General features: G+C 39.5%; 1 protein-coding gene across 3 annotated transcripts in view; it reads left to right on the plus strand.

Moving 5' to 3' along the window:
- rtel1 (regulator of telomere elongation helicase 1) overlaps positions 1 to 23,741 on the plus strand; it is a 169,053-nt gene that overhangs the window by 114,551 nt on the left and 30,761 nt on the right. For all 3 annotated transcript variants that reach the window (XM_073061710.1, XM_073061713.1, XM_073061712.1), the window contains exons 28-30: positions 13,938 to 14,024; positions 18,820 to 19,030; positions 23,495 to 23,638. In XM_073061710.1, coding sequence (XP_072917811.1) covers positions 13,938 to 14,024; positions 18,820 to 19,030; positions 23,495 to 23,638 — 442 coding nt within the window. The remainder of the gene's footprint in view (positions 1 to 13,937; positions 14,025 to 18,819; positions 19,031 to 23,494; positions 23,639 to 23,741) is intronic.

Genomic DNA, 23,741 nt, shown 5'->3' on the forward strand with positions numbered 1-23,741 from the left:
ATAAGGTTCACCATGCAAGGCTCATTCAGAAAGTATTGAGGCATAGGAGCCAAGGAGACCTTGCATTCTGGATCCAGAATTGGTTTGTCCACACAAGGCAAAGGGTGGTTCTGGATGGTTCGTATACTGCACAGAGAATGGTGACCAGTGGTTTTCTGCGGGGATCTGTTCTGAAACCCCTCCTCTTTCCAATTTTTATAAATCACCTGGATGAGGAAGTAGAAGGGTGGGTTATCAAGCTTGCTGATGGCACAAAAGTTGGGGTGTTGTGAATAGTCTGTAGGGTTGTCAGAAGTTTCAGCGGATCATCAATATGATAGAGAACTGGGCTGAAAAATGGCAGATAAAGTTCAACCCAGGTAGGTGTGAAGTGGTTCATTACAGTTTGTCAGTATTAATGGCAAGACTCTTGACTGTGTGGAGGATCAGTCAGATCTTGGGGTTCGTGTCCGTAGGACACTCAAATTTGCTGCGCAGGTTGACAGTGTTGTTAAAAAGGTGTATGGTGTGTTGACCTTCATCAGCCGTGGGATTGAGTTCCAGAGTTGGGAGGTAATGTTAGAGCTATATAAGACTTTAGTTAGAACCCACTTGGAGTACTGTGTTCATTTCTGGTCACCTCACTACAGGAAAGATATGGATTCTATAGAGAGAGTGCAGAGGACATTCACAAGGATGTTGCCTGGATTGGAGAGCATGCCTTATGAGATAGTTTGAGTGAACTTGGCCTTTTCTCCTTGGAGTGATAGAGGATGAGAAGTGACCTGATAGAGGTGTATAAGATGATGGGAGGCATTGATCATGTGAATAGCCAGAAGCTTTTTCCCAGGGCTGAAATGGCTAACACGAGGGGCATAGTTTTAAGGTGCTTGGAAGTAGGTACAGGGGGGAATGTCAGAGGTAAGTTTTTCACACAGATGTGCTGTAGATTTCTATGTTTCTATGACACTAGCAGTGTGCCAGGAGGTCAATGAGTGTCAGTGAGCAGGAGTGAGTGCCATTGCTATTACAAAGGAAAAAAAGTGCTAGACAAACTCAAAGGTCTTAAGGTGGATAAATTACCTGCACCAGATAGATTGCATCCCTGAGTCCTGAGAATGGCTGCTGAAGAGATAATGTATGCATTGGTCATTATCTTTCAGGAATCACTTGATTCTGACATGGTCCCGAGGTCTGGAAGATTGCAAATGTCACTCCACTCATTAAGAAGGGAGGAAAGCTAAAGAAAAGAAATAATAGGCCAGTTAGCCTGACCTCAGTGGTTGGGAAAGTGTTGGAATCTATTTTTAAAGATGAGGTTTCTGGGTACTTGGAGGCTAATGATAAATCAAAGTTAACATGATTTCTATGAAAGGAAATCTTGCCTGACAAATCTATTAGAGTTCTTTGAGGAAATAGCAAGCAGGGTGGACAAAGGAGAGGCCGAGGATGTCATTTACTTGGATTTTCAGAAGACATTTGATAAAGTGCCACAAATGAGGCTGCTTAATGAGATAAGATTTTATGGTGTTACAGGAAAGATACTGGCATGGATAGAGGAAGGGCTGATAAGACAGGAGGCTGCGAGTTGGAATAAAAGGGCCCTTTTAGTGGTTGGCTGCCAGTGACTAGTGGTATTCCTCAGTGGCCAGTATTGGGACTGCTATTTTTCACACTGTTTGTTAGTGATTTGGATAATGGAATTAATGGCTTTGTGGCAAAGTTTGCAGATGATGCTAAGATAGATAAAGGCGTAGGTAGTGCTGAGGAAGCAATGTGATTGCAGCAAATCTTAGGTTGGAGGAATGAGCAAAAAAGCGGCAGATGGAATACAGTGTTGGGAAATGTATGATGATGCATTTTCGTAAATGGAACAATATTATCTAAATGGGGGCAAGGTTCATAATGGCTAATCCCAAATCCCACTCAAGTTCATATACCTGCATTTTGCCATATCCTTTAATGCCCTGAATTGTCAGGAAACGATTAAGTTCCACCTTAAATATACCCATGGACTTGGCCTCCACCGCAGTCCTGACGAAGGGTCTTGGCCTGAAACATTGACTGCTCATTTCAACGGATGCTGCCCGACCTGCTGAGTTCATCCAGGTTTTGTACGTGTCAAATATCAGAGGTGCATAGGGACTTGGGAGACCTCATGCAAGACTCCCAGAAGATTAATTTACAAGTTGAGTCTGTGGTAAAGAAGGCAAATGTTAGCATTTGATTCAAGGGGAATAGACTATAAAAATAAGTAGATAATGCTGAGCCTTTATAGAATACCAACACCAGTCAAACTGTTGGAGTTTCAACAGTTCTGGGCCCCATATCTTAGAAAGGACGTGTTGTCATTGGAGAGAGTCCAGAGGGTGTTCACGAGGATGATTCTGAGAATGAAGGGTTAACCTGGGAGGAGCGTTTGGCAGCTTTGGGCTTGTACTCACTGGAATTTAGAAGACTGCAAGGGATCTCATTGAAACATACTAAATGTTGAAAGGACTAGATAGGGTGGATGTGGAGAGGATGCTCCCTATGTTGGGGGTATCCAGAACTAGAAGGTATGGCCTCAAAATTGAGGGACGACTTTTTAGGGGTAAGTAGGAATATTTTTAGCTAGAAAGTATTAAATCTGTGGAATGCTCTGTCACAGACTGCGGTGGAGGCCAAGTCCATGGGTATATTTAAGGTGGAAGTTAATCGTTTTCTGACAATTCAGGGCATTAAAGGATATGGCAAAATGTAGGTGTAGATAGATAGATAGATACTTTATTCATCCCCATGGGGAAATTCAACTTTCTTTCCAATGTCCCATACACTTGTTGTAGCAAAACTAATTACATACAATACTTAACTCAGTAAAAAATATGATATGCATCTAAATCACTATCTCAAAAAGAGTATGAGCTTGAGTGGGATCTGGGATTAGCCATGATGGAATGGCGGAGCAGACTCGATTGGCTGAATGGTGTAATTCTGCTCCTATGTCTTATGGTCTATGGACTTTATTTAAATTGTGGACTGTGGACCATCTAGTTCAAGGAATTGGCTTTTGTACATGTCTGTGTGTCCACACAAGTTGAATTACTATCAGCTGCAGGGCTGATAAGTAAATTTCTAAAGCAAAGTTTTGTTGGATCTTTTTCCTACATACAAGAAGCATATGCTATGTCTTTCTGTACTTAGTCCAGGCTTAGAAGGTGGGACGATTGGTGGAATCTCTCACCAATTGTTTGACAACAAATTCCTCACAGTTGGCTAGTTATTTGGTTCCCTGACCATGGCATGAGTTGCTGAATCATCCATCATTGTGTTAGCGGAAGCCTTCTCTTCTGATCATCTGAGACTGTACTGGGAATTATCAGTAGTTCATGCCAGCTGGATGGTGGGAGACCTTTAGCTCAGTGAAATCGGGGGAAGGAAGGTGATCTCTGGTATAGTCTGGTCCTAAAGTATTGGAGAGCTGTTGTGTTGGAAGGATACAAGGTTGAGGAATTACTAAGTAGAAATGAAAAGCAATGCTTATTTTGTCCATAAGGGAAGTTCAGATATCAGTTCCGATAAGCATGCCATTTAGCCTTTGGTCTAAAGTAGCCAGTACAGTGTACAAGATTCTATCTCTAAAAGTAGCTCAGTTTGGCCTTCTAAACTGCCCTCCCACTGATGCCAATGCTTTATCTGTTGTCACAGAACACATTAAAATAATAACAGCCTTTAAAGCAATCAGTTGTTCAACAACAACAACAGTATGAGATACAAGTTGAATCCAGGAATGGAATTATATATTCAAACTCCAGTTCCAAGTAATGTCCCAAAATGAGGGGTTCTCCAGAGCCACTTTGGCCCCAAAGTTCAAAGTAAATTTATTATCAATGTACATGTATAAACCACCATATACTACCCTGTGATTCGTTGTCTTGATGGCATTTGCAGTAAATACAATAATAGAATCAATGAAACACTGTACACAAATCCAGACGAACAACCAATGTGCAACAAACAGCAAACTGTAAATACAAAAAAAACAAAATAATAATGATAAATAAGCAATAAATATTCAGAACATGAGATTAAGAGTGAGTGAAGTTGAGGGAAGTTATACCTTTTGGTTCAACAGCCTGGTGGCTGAGGTGTAATGACTGTTCCTGAACCTGAGGCTTCCTGATGGCAGCAGTGAGACGAGAGCATGACATAGATAGTGGGAATGTTCTCAAGGATGGATGCTGCTTTCCTATGACAGGGCTCTTTGAGATGTGCTCAGCATGGGGAGGACTTTATCTGTGATGATCTGGGCGGTATCCACTACTTTTTGTTGGTTTTTCTGTTCAAAGGCATTAGTGTTTCCCTACCAGGCCATGATGCAATAAGTCAATATACTCTCCAGCACATATGTAATAGATGTTTGTCAAAGTTTTAGATGACATGCTGAATATTTGCAAACTTCTAAGAAAGTACAGGCACAGCCAGGACAGATCCTTGAAAATGGTAACACCAGCAAATTGAAAGTTGCTGACCCTCCCCACCTCTGCCACCCCCCAATGAGAACTCCTATGACTACCTCTTCATGGGCCTCTGCTTTCCCCCTCCTGTAGTCATTAATCAGCTCTTTGGTTTTACTGATATCGCATGAGAAGTTGTTGTGGCACCATTCAGCCAGATTTTCAATCACCCTCCTATATGCTGATTCAGCCAGCAACGGTGGTGTCGTCAGCAAACTTAAATATGACATTGGAGTAGTGCTTAGCCTCAAAGTCATAAATAAAAAGTTAATAGAGCAGGGGGATATGCAAACAGCTTTGTGCTGATGGTGATTATGGAGGAGATGTTGTTACCAATCCAAAATGACTGGTCTACAAGTGACAACCATGGTGTATTCGATCAGATCCTCTGAGTCCCAGAGTATGGCCCAGTCTATGACTCAAATCAGTCCCACAGCTGCTGCTCTATCTCCTGTGACTACCTCTTCATTGTCCTTCCTTCTGGAGCTGTACTTTTTAGGTTCTGCCTATATGTAATAGGAGAAGGATGGCCAGATTATCAGATTTCCCAAAATGCAGTCTAGGGATGGAATGGTAAACATTCCTTATAGTAGTGAAGCTGTGGTTGAATTTTTGGACCCCTGTTGCTGCAGGTGATATATTGATGATAATTGGACAGAGATTGCTTCAAGTAAACTTGACTGAAGTTCCCAGCAGTGATTTGAAAGGCATTGGGGTAAGCTGTTGCTTGTTTGCTAATTGCAGCACTCAATACATTGAGTGCTTGCTTAACGTCTGCCTTTGGCTGCCAAGATTAAAAAGCCCTCGAGCCTGACCACTGTATCTGGCTTTATTGGGGGTGAGCCATGTCTTAGTGAAACAGAGAATGCAGTAATCTCTCATTTCCCTCCAATATAGCAATCTTGTCCTTTAGTCCTCGATCTTGTTCTCCAATGACTACATTTGATAACAAGATACTGGGTAGAGGAAGTTCTACACCTTGCTGTTTTAGTCCATTCTCGTGATCCATCATTCTTTTCAATGGTGCATCCCATTTCTTGACAGTCAATACTGGCACACCTCAGAGGTGTGTGCTTAGCCCACTGCTTTACTCTCTGTATACACATGACTTTGTGGCTAGGCATAGCTCAAATACCATCTACAAATTTGCTGACAATACAACCATTGTTGGTAGAATCTCAGGTGGTGATGAGAGGGCGTACAGCAGTGAGATATGCCAACTAGTGGAATGGTGCTGCGGCAACAACCTGGCACTCAATGTCAGTAAGACGAAAGAACTGATTGTGGACTTCAGGAAGGGTAAGACAAAGGAATACATACCAATCCTCACAGAGGGATCAGAAGCGGAGAGAGTGAGCAGCTTCAAGTTCCTCGGTGTCAAGATTTCTGAGGATCTAACCTGGTCCCAACATATCGATGTGGTCATAAAGAAGGCTATACTTTATTAGAAGTTTGAAGAGATTTGGCATGTCAACAAATACACTCAAAAACTTCTATAGTTGTACCGTGGAGAGCATTCTGACAGGCTGCATCACTGTCTGGTATGGAGGGGCTAATGCACAGGACCGAAAGAAGCTGCAGAAAGTTGTAAATCTAGTCAGCTCCATCTTGAGCACGAGCCTACAAAGTGCCCAGGACATCTTCAGGGAGCAGTGTCTCAGAAAGGCAGTGTCCATTATTAAGGACCTCCAGCACTCTGGGCATGCCCTTTTCTCACTGTTACCATCAGGCAGGGGGTACAGAAGCCTGAATGCACACAGTCAGTGGTTCAGGAACAGTTTCTTCCCCTCTGCCATCCGAATCCTAAATAGACATTGAAGCTTTGGACACGACCTCACTTTTTTTAATATACAATATTTCTGTTTTTGCACATTTTTAAAATCTATTCAATATACATAATTGATTTACTTGCTTATTATGGTGTTCATTTTACTTATTATTATTATTTTTCTTTCCCTCTGCTAAATTATGTATTGTATTGAACTGCTGCTGCTAAGTTAACAAATTTCACATCACGTGCCGGTGATAATAAACCTGATTCTGATTCTGCTCCTGGATGGTCTTTTCCCCAATCAGCAGTAAAGTGTGAAATGGGTAGTAATTCTGTAGCTACATACAATACTTCTACAGTTCTTCATGAAACTACAACAAGTGGTAAATTCCAACTTCAGCATTCCTTCTGCAACTAGCTTAGGCCAGCAAATAGCTCTGTCCTACAATTATGAGGTATCAGTTGTTGCCACATTACAGCCAGGCGAATTGCATTGTAACTGCTTCTTGTAATATGTTTTTGCTGCTGTCATGGCATAGTAAATATTGTTCACCAAAGCACACTTCAAGAAGATCCCAGTATTAATAGGCAAAGTGGACAAACAACACTTGTCATATGTAGTAAATCTCTTTCAGTCAGGCCCCTTGGTATGATCTCTGGATATACTCATTGATCTCCCCTCTGTTGGCATTGCATCACGTGCATATCTCCTGTCTTAGACTTGATAACTTAAGTCGACTGGTTGCTCAGAGATATTCAGTCTTTGTTTATGTACAGGTTTTCATAAATTCTTTTGTATTTCTTTATTTTCCTGTAAATACCTGCAAAAAAATGAATTTCAAGGTAGAACTTGGTAACATATATGTACATACTTTGAAAATAAATTACATTTCACTTTGACATTCCCTCGTTGTATTTTCCAAAGTGATGCACTCTAATAAGTGAGTACATGTTTTTTGCCATGTTAGGGAATAAGCAGGACTATTGCAGTATACAGTGGACTCCTCTTATTTTTGCAGTCCCCCAGGATGTGACTAGTGAGAGTGAGATTCCAAATGTGGCACACATGGACATCTTCTACCTATTCTTTCATCTGATTGTCTGTTAATCCAATCTGGCACTGTATGGCCTTCTAAGTGCAGAATATGTGCTCCGACTACAGATATGTACCACACAGCATTTTGCACAAATTTAATCTTTTTCACTGTGTTGAGTGTCATTATTCATTCTATCAATATTCTTGCTAGTTTTGTCTTCTAATGGCTGCAGTAACTGAGTAGTTTCTAACACTACTTCTGCTCCTTGTTTACCAACTTGTGCCAGATCACCATAATTTTGTCCTGTGATCCCTTTCAACTTTTGCAGAACATAATTGGCTTATGAATCTATCTCTGCTGTGTATCTAGGATATCCCACTGCATATCCTACTCCTAATAATCCTATCAAACTTTCTGCCTTAAACCCACAATGAGTAACCTACCTACAGAGTAAATGTTGGAAGAGGTGTTGGGTGCTGCCCCACACCACACCACCTTGGGAACTGTAATGTTAAAAGATAACTGAATGTGCCTATTGCCTGAGATATACATATATCTGCTGCACTCAAGCATGAATGGTTTATTTGTCCCATGACAGGTATTAACAGGAGATTACCCCCTCATGCCTGATCATTCGCCACCAGACATTTCTCTAGTGCATGTTATTTTCAAATATCCATTTTATAGCATCACATGCTATCAATTTTACATGTCCCCATGTAAAATTATATACCATTGCTACCACTGCCACTGGTCATTCTTCATTATTTCCTTGATTTACAGTACATATTTTACCTGCTGTCTTAAGAGAGCTCAAAAGGACAACCCACCCAGTTGTTCAAAATATTCTGGATAAAGCTTGTTTGACTCCATGTTTATTATTCCTGTAGAAATACTGTACAAAAGTCTTAGGTACATTTAAAAATAATTCTGTAAAGTAAAGGTGCTTTCAAAAATAATGAAATGAAAAGTTACTAAATATCAAAAAAATTATTATAAAGGGCAGGTAAACAGCTTTTAAAAAAAAAACCTAAGTCAAATCAATATTTGGTGTGACCACCCTTTGCCTTTAAAACGGCATCAGTTCTCTTAGGTATGCTGTCGTGCAGTTTTAGAAGGAAATTAGTTGGTAGGATGTTTCAAGCATCTTGGAGAACTTGCCACAGTTCTTCAGCAGACTTTGTTTGTCTTGCTTGCCTCTGTCTCCAGGTAATCCCAGACAGCCTCTATAATCAGGGCTCTGTGGAGACTAAATTATCTCTTACAGAACTCCTTGTTCTTCTTTTTGCTGAAGGTAGTTCTTTATGACTTTGGTCATGTGTTTCGGGTCATTGTCCGCCCACAGAATGAAGTTGGGACTGATCAGACACCTCTCCGATGGTACCGCGTGATGGATGATAATCTGCTTGTACTTCTCAGCATCGAGGAATCTATTAATTCTGACCAGATCACCAACCCCATTTGCAGAAATGCAGCCCCAACCTTGCATAGAACCTCTGCAGTGTTTCACTGTTGGTTGCAGACACTCATCCATGTAGCACTCTCCTGCTCTTCTTTGGACAAACTGCCTCCTGTTTGAGTCAAAAATTTCAAATTTTGACTCGTCAGTCCAGGGCACTTGCTTTCATCATTCAGTACCCCAGTTTTTGTGTTTTTGTACGTAGGTGAGTCTGGCTCTGTTTCTATTTTGGAGAAATGGCTTTTTACCAGGAACTCTTCCATGATCTCTTGACATTAAAATGTATATTATTTGCTGATGATACAACTATATTTTATGGTGGGGAACATCTGAAACAACTTTTGGATACAGTGGAGAAAGAACTAAAAATTATAAAGAAATCGTTTGATACTAACAAATCGTCACTGAATCTAAGTAAAACTAAATTCATAATATTTGGAAACCGTGTACCAAAATCATATAGTAAACTTAGAATAAATGATGTTGAAATTGATAAGGTATCTGAAACGAAATTTTAGGAGTGGTAATAGATAGTTAATTAAGCTGGAAACCATAAATAAATTATATCAAAGCAAAAATGTCAAAATCTATTGCAATACTGTACAAAAGTGCAAGATTTCTTAAATCAGGAATCTTTGTATACATTATACTGTTCACTTATAGTCCCATACATGACTTACTGTGTAGAGGTATGGGGAAATACATACAAAACAAATACAAATTCTGTTTTTCTACTCCAAAAGAAAGTTATACAAATTGTAAATAAGACAAGTTATTATGAGCCAACCAATCCACTATTTATTTAACTAACTACTTTAACATTCAGAGATTTTGTAGATTTTAAAATAATACAAATTATATATGGAGTAAAAAATGTACAGCTACCATAAAGTATCCAAAGTTTGTTTAAGATGAGAGAAAGGCAACATGATTTGAGAGGAACATGTATATTTCAAAAACAAAGGATAAGAACAAATGTAAAAAATCATTATATTTCAGTCAGAGGGGTGAATCTATGGAACAGTTGTAGTAAGAATTTAAAAATATGCACTACACCTAACAAGTTGTAGTAAGAATTTAAAAACATGCACTACACGTAACACTGTTGTAACTGTGGTTTTGTGCAAGTCTTGTAGCTTTAGTTTTTGGTCTTTTTTTGTCTGGTGGCTTTGGAGCTCCTTTCCAGGGAACGCGCTAAGATAGTAGCACGATACTAATACGTAGCAACCTCTCTGGACTCTGGATTGGGGATTGCCAAACGTTATGTGGATTTTCTGGTGTAGTCTGTTTTGTCATTTTGCTTTTGTGATATCATTCTGGAGGAACGTTGTCTCATTTTTTAACTGCATTGCATTTGTGGTTTCTAAATGACAATAAACTGAATCTGAATCTGACCTAACAAGTTTAAAAATTATTTAATGAACAAATATAAAATACATGATTCAAAATGAATGGGAGTAATGTAAATAAATGATATTTGGAATTGGATTTTGTGTTAAAAAGATTATGAATTTTTTTGTTTTTGATGTGATGATTGACGCCAAATATGTTTTTGTATAAGTAAGAGGGGTAGGCGTAATAAGCTGTAGCTTCAGCCTACACCCTTTTGGTCTGTTTTAAAGAATATCTAAGTTTTTTTGTAATTTGGTCCTATGAAATCATTTTTGTTATGACAGAAATAAATTAATTTCATTCATTCATTCATTCATTCACTCATTCAAGACCACTTCAGACAAGACTTCTACAGACTATAGAGGGGTGTACTTGGGTCCTAGTGGTTTATGTGAGTTCAGAGCTGATAGCAGCACTCAACAACTTCAATTTATCCAATTCATGTGTCGCTGGCTACTGGATTTCTTGACAGAGAGACCACAGTCAGTCCGTGTTGGCAGGAACATCTCTGACTCCATCACACTGAGCACTGGATCCCCACAAGGCTGTGTGCTTAGCCCATTGCTGTTTACACTGCTAACATATGACTGTGCAGCCAGATTCAAGGAGAACCTGATACCACAGTGGTGGGGCTCATCAGCAAAAATGATGAAACAATGTACAGGGAGGAGGTTAAACACCTAGAGAGCTGGTGCAGTGACAACAACTTGATGCTTAATGTCACCAAAACCAAGGAGATGATCGTCGATTTCAGACGGTCTCAGCCTGAGCACACACCCCTCAGCATCAGCGGCTCCACAGTGGAAAGAGTGGAAAACGTCAAGTTCCTTGAGGTGCAGATCTGGGACAATCTCACCTGGTCTAGGAACACCACTGGGATTTTGAAACGAGCCCAGCAGAGATTGCACTTTTTGAGGAAACTTAAACAAGCATCACTCCCCACTAACATCTTAACTACATTCTACAGAGGCGCGGTTGAGAGTGTGCTGACCTTTTGCATCACAACCTGGTACTCCAGCTGCAGTGCTGCCGACAAAAAAGCCTTGCTGAGGGTGGTTGGGGAGCAGAGAAGGTTATTGGGGTCTCCCTACCTTTTGTCCAAGACCTCTTTCAGAGTCGATGCCTCCAGAAGACACAGTACATCATTAAAGACCCCTCACACCCTCTCCATTAACTGTTTGTTCTTCTGCCATCAGGTAAACGTTACAGGACCATCAAAACTAAAACCACAAGGCTACTAAACAGCTTCCTCCCACAGGCAGTCAGACTGCTAAATAGCTGCTCTACCTGACTCTGTTTTGGACACTTCTAACTTGCACTGGACACTTATAACTTGTTTTTAACTGACATGTGGCTGTTGTGTTTTACTATTTATTGTTATGTTTATTATTTAGTGTTGCGCTTGTTATGTTATGATTGCACTGCTCCTGGAAACGCTGTCTCATTCTGCCCTGCAGAGCTGATGTACGGTTAGAATGACAATAAAGTTTTTGAATCTTGAATCTTGACATTAGTTTGCTGATTCTCTCATGTGCTGCCCTCAGTTTCTGTGACCAACCACTGCATTTCTGGTCTTCAACCTTCCCCGCTTCTTTGTGGTTCTTCAAAAGAGTTCAGACAGCACATCTTGAAAGTCCTGTTTGCCATTTAATTTCTGGCTGGGAGAGACCTTACAGATGTAGGATGGCCACCTTGTGTCGTGTTGCTATATTATGTTCACTCGTAACATGTAAGAGTTGATGATTTGAAGGTTAAACTGTCACATCTGCCACACCCTTACCTTTAAATTTAGTTGCCCTTTACCCAGTTTGATTCCTTCTATACCCATTTCTGTTTCTGTTAATCAGTTTAGTTTGTTTATTTCATTATGTCATTATTTACTACCTATTTGTTATCTTTATTTAATCATCCACATAGCTATTTATCTGCAAAGTAATCAAGCACAATGACAAACATTCTGGGGTCCCCACCCTTCCTGAAAAGGGTCAATACTTGCTAATAGATCTGGAGTCATTTCAACTCCTCTGGGAGATCTGGAAGATAGGTCTTTTTCTACTACCACATGAAGCCAAGTGCTAATCCTCAGCCTGTTGTGTCTGCATTTCATGTACTGTCTTCCACCTGCCTTTGAACCAACAATTGTCCTGTCTTTTCACAATTGTTTCACCTAATTTGGACTTTTCCCGTTTTACAGCCATGGACTACATGCCTCTTACTTCTTCAGCTGAAAAGTTCTACATCACCTTGCCTGTCCTGCCTCAAAGCTGCCACTATGGCATTCTCCTGGTTTTCCCCCCTCTGCCTCTGCTTCCAGTTTAGAATCTGGCTAAATGTGTGACCCACAGATAATCCCATCTTTATTAATAAGGTCAAATGTGGACCCATACCATCCATCAGGAGTTGTAAGAAGATGTCATCAATCCACTGGATCACCTTTAGGCAACTATGTTGCTCAAATGCCTGATACTTTGCTCAGGAAAATCCTCAACTTTCTCCTATGGACCTTGCTTAATTAAACTGACCTTGTTCTGGTTTGCCTGACCCTTAACTATCGCATCCTTAACTGAACTAACCATTGCTTAGTTAGTTAGGACTTGGTTAGTCCTGACGAAGGGTCTCGCCCCAAAACGTTGACTATACTTCTTCCTGGTCTGCTGCGTTCTACCAGCATTTTGTGTGTGTTGATTGAATTTCCAGCATCTGCAGATTTCCTCGTGTTTGCATCCTTAACTGGCTCCCTCTGGGGATCTGCTTCATTCTTTAAGCCAATTCTTAATTTGGACACTGTCAGGGAGCATGGACCAGACCTTGCTTAATAATTTAACCTTCAAAAGGAGGTGTATATCATTTAGATTCAGATGATGAGCTTCCTTTAATTTTTCAATTCCCTTGCCAAAAAGGAACATTTTCATCGACATTTAACAGCAGTTATTTCATTCAGCAACATCTGTTTCTCAGTTGCTGTAAAAGGTTCTTCCACTCTGGATTCTGTAGTCTTATTCCCTTCAGTCTTCCAAATGATCTGGAGGGGAGCTAGTTCTGAGGCACCTACTTCCACTTAGTTATAAGTGGAGGTGATAAATAAATCTTCAAATCCGTTTACAACCCAGGAGCACCTTTAAGGCCAGTATGGCACAAGGATTTGCTGATGCATCAGCCTGTTGAGCTTGAGAACTTGTGAAGATCATCGTGAATAACTGAGTGACCAGCCCAGCGCATCTGTGGATGTGAACTTTCTTCTATTCAGGACATTTACAGCAATAGCTATGTAAAAAGGGCCTGGGGGATCATCAGAGACTCCAGCCACCCCAACCACAAACTATTCCAGCTGCTTCCATCTGGCTAATAGTACCACAGCATTAAGGCCTGGACCAACAGGCTCCAGGACAGCTTCTTACACCAGGCCATCAGATTGATCAATACACATTGATTTACTTGCATAACTGACTGTACATTCATGTATGCAAAACAATTATGTATGCAATCTTAGTGTTTGGGCAGTATCCTCTCACATTTCCCTTCCTTATCAATTGTACTTAGCGATGGAGACGCAACATAAAAATGCTTACTCTCTCATGTTGTGAGATGTAAGAAATAAAATTCGAGTTCTAATTCAGTGTTGGTATTGAGTCAGATGTAAGCCCATTTCTTGCACTATAATAACTGAGATTATAATTAGTAGATACGGAAATCACATTAATGTAACATTATATGTGACATGAATGAATTACTTCTGAACATTTATCACCTTTTGCTTTATAGGTAAATGTGACAAATTGTTATTTTTTCCCTTATTTCTTTAGGCAGTTAAGATATCAACTACGTCACTTAAACATCTGAGTGGAGAACAAAAAGGAGGCAGAAAAAAAATCACACTTGTGAATAGTTATGTATGTATGCCTGTAATTTCACGCATTATTTTCAAATTTCTTCATTAACCAAGACCTGGGGTACTGTGTAACATTTTAAAGTTTGCAGGTGATGGAAAACTTGTCAGAGTATTGGATAGTGAGGAAGACAAGACAGTGTGATAAAAGACCAAAAATACATCAGATGGAGTACAGTTGGGGAAGTGTGAGGTTATGCAGTTTTGGAAGAGTATTATCCAAAGGCAATGAATGAGTGTTGGTAAATAGACTTCTATTTGCAAATCTTTACAGATGGCAAGTCAAGTTGACAAATGATCTGAATGCATATGAGTTACTTGAGTTTATAAATAGAGAAAAGGAACACAAAAGACCACACTAGGATTTATGATTGCTAGTAAGCCCACAGTATTTAGAATTTTTCCGGAGACCACATTACAAAAGAGTATAAATCACAGAAAAGTTACAAAGTAAATGTGAGGAACAAACTGCTATGAGGAGAGGTAGGATAAGTTGGTACTAGGCTTCAACCACTTGAAAGGTGGCTACATAGAGAACTTAAAAATAATTAACTGTTTTAATAGAACTGACAGTGTAAACTATCCCCTCTGCAAGTATACCAACAAAACAAGAGATCATAAAGGTAAGGAAGGACAAGCCAATGATTGAGTTCAAATGCAGACAGTATAGGGAGTAAAATTGTACCTCAGAGACAAAATTCAAAAGAGCAAAGAATGCAGGACTGAAGGAATTGTGTTTAAATCCACGTGGAATTCAGAATGAGCTGGATGAACTTGTGGTTCAATTAGAGATTGTTCGGTATGATGTCAGCGTCACTGAGTCATGGCTGAAAGAAGGTCATAGTTGGGAACTTAATATCAAAGGGTATATACTTTGTGTCAAAAGACAGGTGGAAAGCATAGGCTCTGTTGGTAAGAGATGGAACTGCATCTTTAGAAATGTGATATAGGGTCAGAATGTTGAATCTTTGTAGGTGGAGTTAAAAAACAGCAAGGGTAAAAAATCTATTATGGGGATCAAATTGGCCTCCAAATAGTAGCTAAGATGTGGCGTTGAGATTACAAAGGGAACTGCCAAGGGGTTGAGATTGCATGTAATAAGGGTAATGTCACAATTGTAATAGAGGACTTCAATATTCAAGGGTTTGGGAAAATCAGATTGGTGTCGGATCGCAAGAGAAGGAATTGTTCACTGCCTACAAAATTGCTTTTTAGAACAGTTTGTGCTTGATCCTACATGGGGAAAGGCTGTCTTAGATTGAGTGTTGTGTAATAATCCAGATCTTATTAGGGAGCTTAAGTTAAAGGAACCCTTTGGAGGCATTGATCATAATATGATTGAATTCGTACTACAATTTGAGAGGGAGAAGCATAAGTCACTTGTATCAGTATTGCAATGGAATGAAGGGAATTACAGAAGCATGAGAGAGGAGCTTGCTCAGGTGGATTGGAGGGGGTTGCTGGCAGGGATGATGTCAGAGCAGAGGTGGCTGAAGTTTCTGGGAGTATTTCACAAGGCGCAAGATAGATATGTCCCACAGAAGTACTAGTTCTCAAATGGAAGGAGTGGGCATGGCTAACAAGGGAAGTTAAGGACTGCATAAAAACTAAGGAAAGGGCATATAAAGTAGCAAAATAAGTGTGAAGTTGGATGATAGGGAAGTTTTTAAAATCCAAAAGGCAATTGAAAAAGCCATAAGAGAGAAAAGATGCAATATGAGGGCAAACTAGCCAATAATATAAAGCAGGATACCAACAGTTTTTTTTTCAGTTGTATAAAGAGTAAAAGAGAGATGAGAGTTGATATTGGACCACTGGAAAATGATGCTGGTGAGATAGTAATGGGGGATAAAGAAATGGTGGATGAACTTATAAGTACTTTGTTTCAGTCTTCTGAAAGACACAGTGTGCCAGAGGTTTGTGAGTATCAGGGAGCAAGAGCCACTGTATTATAAAGGAAAAAGTGGCTAGGTAAACTGAAAGGTCTTTAGAGAGGTAAGTCACCTGGACCAGATGGACTACATTCCAGAGTCCTGAGAGAGGTTGCTGAAGAGATAACAGATGCATGTGTCATGATCTTCCAAGAATCACTTGACTCTGGCATAGTCCAGGAAGACTGGAAGATTGCAAATGTCACTCCACTCCACTCTTTAAGAAGGCAAAAGAAAGGAAATTATAGGCCAGGTAGCCTAACCTCGGTGGTTGGGAAAAAGTTAGAGTCCATTATTAAGAATGAGGTTTCGGGGTACTTGGGGACTAATGATAAAATAAGTCAAAGTCAGCATGGTTTCTGTAAAGGGCAATCTTGCCTGATGAATCTGTTAGAGCTCTTCAAGGAAGTAACAAGCAGGTTGGACAGTGGATGTCATTTACTTGGGTTTTCAGAAAGCATTTGAAAAGGTGCCACACATCAGGCTGCTTAACAAGATAAAATCCTATGGTGTTACAGGAAAGATACTAGCATGGATAGAGGAATGGCCGACAGACAGGAGAGAGCGAGTGAGAATAAAGGGGGCCTTTTCTGGTTGGCTGCCAGTGACTAGTGGTGTTCTTCAGGGGTTGATATTGGAACTTCTACTTTTCACATTGTTTGTCAGTGATTTAGATAACGGAATTGATGGCTTTTCGTAGAGTTTGCAGATGATACAAAAACAGGTGGAGGGGTAGGAAGTGCTGAGGAAGCAATGTGATTGCAGAAGTAGTTAAAAAAATTGGAAGAATGGGCAAAGAAGTAGCATATGGAATACAGTGTTGGGAAATGTATGATAATGCATTTTGGTAAAAGAAACAAAATTTGCAGACTATTACCTAAATGGGGACAAAATTCAAACATCAGAGGTGCAGAGGGACTTAAGAGTCCTCGTGCAAGATTCCCAGAAGATTAATTTACAGGTTGAGTCTGTGGTAAAAGGGCAAATTCAGTATTGGTATTTATTTTAAAGGGAGTAGAATATCAATTGACTCTTCAACAAGGAGATAATGCTGAGAATTTGTAAGACACTAGTTGGGCCACACTTGGACTATTGTCAACAGTTTTGGACTCTATATCTCAGAAAGGATATGTTGTCATTGGAGTTCAGAGGAAGTTCACAAGGATGACTCCAGGAATGAAGGGCTGAACATATGAGGAGCATTTGGCAGCTTTGGGCCTGTACTCACTAGAATTTACAAGAATGCAGGGGGAATCTCATTGAAACCTAGCAAATATTGAAAGGTCTAGATTAGGTGGATGTGGAAAGGATGTTTCCTATTGTGGGGGTATCCAGAACTAGAGGGCACAGCCTCAGATTTGGGGGTGGGGGGGTAACTTTTTAGAATAAGGGTAAGGAGGAATTTATTTTACCCAGAGAGTAGTGAATCTGTGGAATGCTCTGCCACAGACAGCTGTGGATGTCAAGACTGTAAACACAAATTGATAGTTTCTTGATTGGTCCAGGGCATCGAAGGTTATGGCGAGAAGGCAGGTGTATGGGGTTGAGTGGGATTCAGGGTCAGCCATGATGGAATGGCAGAGCAGACTCAATGGCTGAATAGCCTAATTCTGCTCCTGTGTTATGGTCTTATGAATTCAATGCCAAAAGCTCCTTTGGAGAGAGGAGAAATTTTCTTTTTCACTCTGGATCTGGAATGTCAAACCTAAAAGGTGGAGAAACTAATTTGGTTTTGAAACTTAAAATTGAATTGCAGAGGTATTTGAGAATGATGAATATACAAGTTTGTGACCAAATGTGAGTCGTGAGTGGAAGAACTTCTGTACTTCCAATGAACCAATAGAAAGGATGAGTGGCCAGTTTCTGAAAAGTAAAATACACAATGTTATTTTTCAAGCTTCTTAGCACTTCAATAGAACTGTATTTAAAGTATTCCCAACTACTTCAGTACAGTGGATTTTGGTTAATTGGGACATATCAGAACCAGTACATTGTGACCAATTAAGCAACAGCACCAGTTAGCTACTGTTTAACTGAGTAACAAATTATGTATTTAAAAGAAATGCAGAATAAATTAGAACACTACCAAAACTACTACAGTACTATAAAACTGTTTATTAGTTTCTGAATAGTTACTGACGAAGGAATTCATTCAGTGCACGCTGACATATTTTGATTGACTGTAAATGAACAAAGTCAGCGCTAGTGCAGGTAGTGGACTGCCTTCAAGCAGTGCTTTCAATGACTGCATCCTCCAAGTCTTTATTTTAATTGTAATATTCAGTATGATTGTCAATACCTTTTAAATTCTTTGCAGCTCCTAACTTGTTGAAGTAGTGAAATTGTTTCATTTTCACTGCCAGCCATTTCTGACTTCTCTGAGCCTGAATGCTCGAAACCACCAACTATCAGTGAGAACAGTCGCTACCTTTTTGAACACAAGCACGCAAATGACACTATTTTAAAAACTGTTCACTCTAAGCACTATTGTAGTGTCTAACAGCCAAGTGACATGCATACTACTGATGCTGGTTAGAAAATGTTCAGCAACATTGTCCTGTCTCAATTAAGCACCATTGTGTCCCAAATAAACAAATGGAATCCTGGGTATTTTCTCCATTTGTTTTTGTTCTTATAGAGTTGTTCCAAATAACTGACTGCCCTGATTAATTGATGGCTCAGTTAACTGGAATCAACTGTATTTAAAAACTATTGCTTTTAATTGTACTGAAAATTCAGCATTAATTGATGTCACTTGACTGTCAGGATAATTCTGTTTTCAGTGTTTACTTAGATTTTAATCTTATTGAATATCTTTTCAGCAATAGATTTGTTTATTTGGCAGTTGATTTGTTTCTTTCTATATAGGGCTTTGATGTGTTACCACCATCAGAGAAGACAAAAGCAGAAAAAGCCAAATTTTTCATAGTAGCTGTAAAAGAGACTCTCAGCAAGGCAAACTATGAGCGTTTCACAGAAGCAATGCAGAAGTACAAAGTGACTGATGATTTTAATGCCATGTTAAGTGAAATGGCTGCTCTTTTTACAGAAGATTCGAGGAAAAACAACCTTCTGCGAGGTAATTAATTGTAAAGAGTTAAGTATTGTGCAGCTTCACCAAAAACACAGAACTAAATACTACCAAATAAGGTTTTAAATGAAGTAGTGATTTTGAGTCACACCATCTAAAAATAGACAACTGTACCCATTGGACTCTGATACTATATACTATATACTATATTGGACTCTGATACTATATACTATACTATCTCCATATACTATATTTCTGATATCTGCACTATTTGCACTACAGATGTTCAAAAATATATCATTGCTTCTCTGTTCCCCCTCATAATAAAGTAAATGTAAATACTGCTGATATGTTCTGTGTACTAAACTTTAAGTTGATCTGCCTGACTGGTGCTAGGAATCTTTTTGCTTTTGTTCTCGTGCCAATCTGCAAGTTCACAGTTTTGTATTTCTTTAGGTAATAGATTATTTTGTACTGGTCATAGAAATGCTTCTATCACTGAAAATAGAAGTGATGATAGTGCCATACTTCTATCCCGAAGCTTTTTAAGCAATCTAAATTTTCTTGGGGTTCTGCTATTAAGCTAATTTATTTTTTTGAATATCTCTGGACTCTCTTGCAACAATATTTTATTTTAAATAGACTTTTGTGTAATTGAATATGTTTGTTGAGGCTCCAGAATTGTTTGAACACTCATGCATCAAGGTAAAATGTAAACAATTTAGAACTTTGTACCTTCTGTGAAAAATGCCAAAAATTACTGTAAAATAGTAACCATTGCATTATTAGATTCAGTACTAAAATTGAACAAGGAGAGATTAAAGGCTTAATTAGAAAATAGCACATTTCAGTAATATTAAATGAAACAATATAAAATAGAATGAGACACTGCTACATAAAACAATTTTTAAGCAGTGGGAAATAGAAAATAAATCAGTAGTAGGTAAGTTATTAGAAGGTATTCTAAGGGACTAGATATATAAGTATTTGATTAGCGATAGTCTATATGGGTTTGTGCGTAGTAGGTTGTGTCTAACCAATCTTGTGAAGTTTTTTGAGAAAGTTAACAGGAAAGTTGATGAAGGCAAGGCTGTGGAAGTTGTCTACATGGACTTTGGCAAGGGTTTTGACAAGGTCCCGCATGGGAGATTGGTCAAGAAGGTCAGTCATTCAGAATGAGGTAGTAAATTGGATTAGACATTGGCTGCACAGCAGAAGCCAGAGTGTGGTAGTAAATGATGCCTCTCTGACTGGAGGCACTTGACTAGTAGTGTGCACAGGTACTGGTGCTGGGTCCGTTGTTGGTTGTCATCTTTCAATGATCTGGATGATAATGTGGTTAACTGGATCAGCAAATTTGCTGATAACACCAAGATTGTGGTGACATGGAGCTTGCAGTGGGATCTACACCAGCTGGGAAAATGGCAGATGGAATTTAATGCAAACAAGTGTAAGGTTCAATAGGTTTGGACTTTATTGCCTGGAGCATAGCAGAATGATAGTAGATTTGACGGGTATACAAAATTAGGAGGGTTAGAGATGAGCTAAATGCAAACAGGCTTTTTCCACTGAGGTTGGGCGCGGGTAGAACTAAAGGTCATGGGTTAAGGGTGAAAGATGAAATGTTTAAGGGGAACATAAGGAAAAATTTCTTCACTCAGAGGGCGGTGAGAGTGTGGAACAAGCTGCTAGTGGAAGTGGTAGATGCAGGTTTGTTACAACTTTTAAGGGAAATTCAGATAAGTACACAGATGTGAGATATGGAGGGCTATAATCCGTGTGCAGATTGATGGGACTAAGCAGATTAATAGTTCGGCATGGACTACATGAGACTTAAGGGTCTGTTTCTGTACTCTAATGTTCTATGACTCAATGATACTATGCTACTTCAAAGTTAATATAGAAAACTTTTGAGAGTACAGTGGCATGCAAAAGTTTGGACACCACTGGTCAAAATTTCTGTTACTGTGAATAGCTAAGTGAGTAAAAGATGACCTGATTTCCAAAAGCATAAAGATGACACATTTCTTTAATATTTTAAGCAAGATTACTTTTTTATTTCCATCTTTTACAGTTTCGAAATAACAAAAAAGGAAAAGGGCCTGAAGCAGAAGTTTGGGCACCCTGCATAGTCAGTACTTAGTAACACCCCTTTTGGCAAGTATCACAGCTTGTAAACACTTTCTGTAGCCAGCTAAGAGTCTTTCAATTCTTGTTTGGGGGATTTTCGCCCATTCTTCCTTGCAGAGAAGGCTTCTAGTTCTGTGAGATTCTTGGGCAGTCTTGCATGCACTGCGCTTTTGAGGTCTAACCACAGATTTTTGATGATGTTTAGGTCGGGGGACTGTGAGGGCTATAATGAAACCTTCAGCTTGCGCCTCTTGAGGTAATCCATCGTGGATTTTGAGGTGTGTTTAGGATCATTATCCTGTTGTAGAAGCCATCCTCTTTTCATCTTCAGCTTTTTTTTTACAGACGGTGTGACGTTTGCTTCTGGAATTTGCTGGTATTTAATTGAAATCATTCTTCCCTCTGCCATTGAAATGTTCACATGCCACTGGCTGCAACACAATCCCAAAGCATGATCGATCCACCCTTGTTCTTAACAGTTGGAGAGGTGTTCTTTTCATGAAATTCTGCACCCTTTTTTCTTCAAACATACCTTTGCTCATTGTGGCCAAAAAGTTCTATTTTAACTTCATCAGTCCACAGGACTTGTTTCCAAAATGCATCAGGCTTGTTTAGATGTTCCTTTGCAAACTTCTGACACTGAATTTTGTGGTGAGGACGGAGGAAAGGTTTTCTTCTGATGACTCTTTCATGAAGGTCACATTTGTGCAGGTGTCGCTGCATAGTAGAACAGTGCACCACCACTCCAGAGTCTGCTAAATCTTCCTGATCAGTTCATCTTCTACTCACTAAACTACTCATAGTAACAGAAATCCTGACCGGGGTGTCCAAACTCTTGCATGCCACTTTATGTTCTGCCAGCTGTATTCCACTTTCAGTGAGTCAATTCCTAAATTACAGACACTCTCTCATCTTTCACTGCTCATTTGTATCTTTTATTGCTGCTGTTTCACATGTTTATACTATTCCTTGTTTTATTACAGTTGTTCCAGGAATATTACATAATCCTACACCTTGCACTTTATGTCAATCTGTCAGTCTTCAGGCCATGCCTCTCGTGGACTTGTGCTAATATTATTTTGTGTCTGTATGTGCTGGATTGTAACTATATGTGATGGGTGTGACGATACAGTGGCATGCAAAAGTTTGGCAAATCAAAACCCTTGTTTGACTGCAAAAGACCTTCAGGAAGATTTAGCAGACTCTGGAGTGGTGGGGCACTGTTCTACTATGCAGCGACACCTGCACAAATGTGACCTTCATGAAAGAGTCATCAGAAGAAAACCTTTCCTGTGTCCTCACCACAAAATTCAGTGTCAGAAGTTTGCAAAGGAATATCTAAACAAGCCTGATGCTTTCTGGAAACAAGTCCTGTGGACTGATGAAGTTAAAATAGAACTTTTTGGCCACAATGAGCAAAAGTATGTTTGAAGAAAAAAGGGTGCAGAATTTCATGAAAGGAACACCTCTCCAACTGTTAAGAACAAGGGTGGATCGATCATGCTTTGGGATTGTGTTACAGCCAGTGGCATGTGAACATTTCAATGGCAGAGGGAAGAATGAATTCAATTAAATACCAGCAAATTCCAGAAGCAAACGTCACACAGTCTGTAAAAAAAAAGTTGAAGATGAAAAGAGGATGGCTTCTACAACAGGATAATGATCCTAAACACACCTCAAAATCCACAATGGACTACCTCAAGAGGCGCAAGCTGAAGGTTTCATTATGGCCCTCACAGTCCCCCGACCTAAACATCATCAAAAATCTGTGGTTAGACCTCAAAAGCGCAGTGCATGCAAGACTGTCCAAAAATCTCACAGAACTAGAAGCCTTCTCTGCAAGGAAGAATGGGCGAAAATCCCCCAAACAAGAATTGAAAGACTCTTAGCTGGCTACAGAAAGTGTTTACAAGCTGTGATACTTGCCAAAAGGGGTGTTACTAAGTACTGAACATACAGGGTGCCCAAACCTTTGCTTTGGGCCCTTTTCCTTTTTCATTATTTTGAAACTGTAAAAGATGGAAATAAAAAAGTAATCTTGCTTAAAATATTAAAGAAATGTGTCATTTTTAACTTCATACCTTTTGGAAATCAGGTCATCTTTTACTCCCTTAGCTGTTCACAGTAACAGAAATTTTGACCAGTGGTGCCCAAACTTTTGCATGCCACTATATGTGTTCTTCTGCACCTTGGCACCATTAGCTGTCTACATGTGTAGGATGAAAGAGGTTAGATGCATGGTGATGGAGAACTCCAATACTGCTTCATAATTGTGATTCTATGTTAACTATATCAGGTTGGAGTGCTGTGAAATGCTACATAATAATGACAAACTAACACTCTGAGATACTTTCTGGTTCTGATGCATTTCCTTACAAACAGATTTTTATCAGTTTGTTCGCCCACATCACAAGAAGATGTTTGATGAAGCCTGCTATAATTTGACTGGTGAAGGTTGTGGATTTAAACCACAGCATGCCATTCCACGAGAAGAGAGGCAGAAGAGAGAACACGAAACCGATGCAGGTATGTATTTTAAACCTTTATTAACTGGAATATGTTAATTTCTGATCAGTTCCTCTTAAGGAGAAAGCAATTTTGCACGAGCCTGCGAAAAAAGCTTCCTTCA

Source organism: Hemitrygon akajei, chromosome 11 (assembly GCF_048418815.1).
Source record: "Hemitrygon akajei chromosome 11, sHemAka1.3, whole genome shotgun sequence".
Classification (NCBI taxonomy): domain Eukaryota; kingdom Metazoa; phylum Chordata; class Chondrichthyes; order Myliobatiformes; family Dasyatidae; genus Hemitrygon; species Hemitrygon akajei.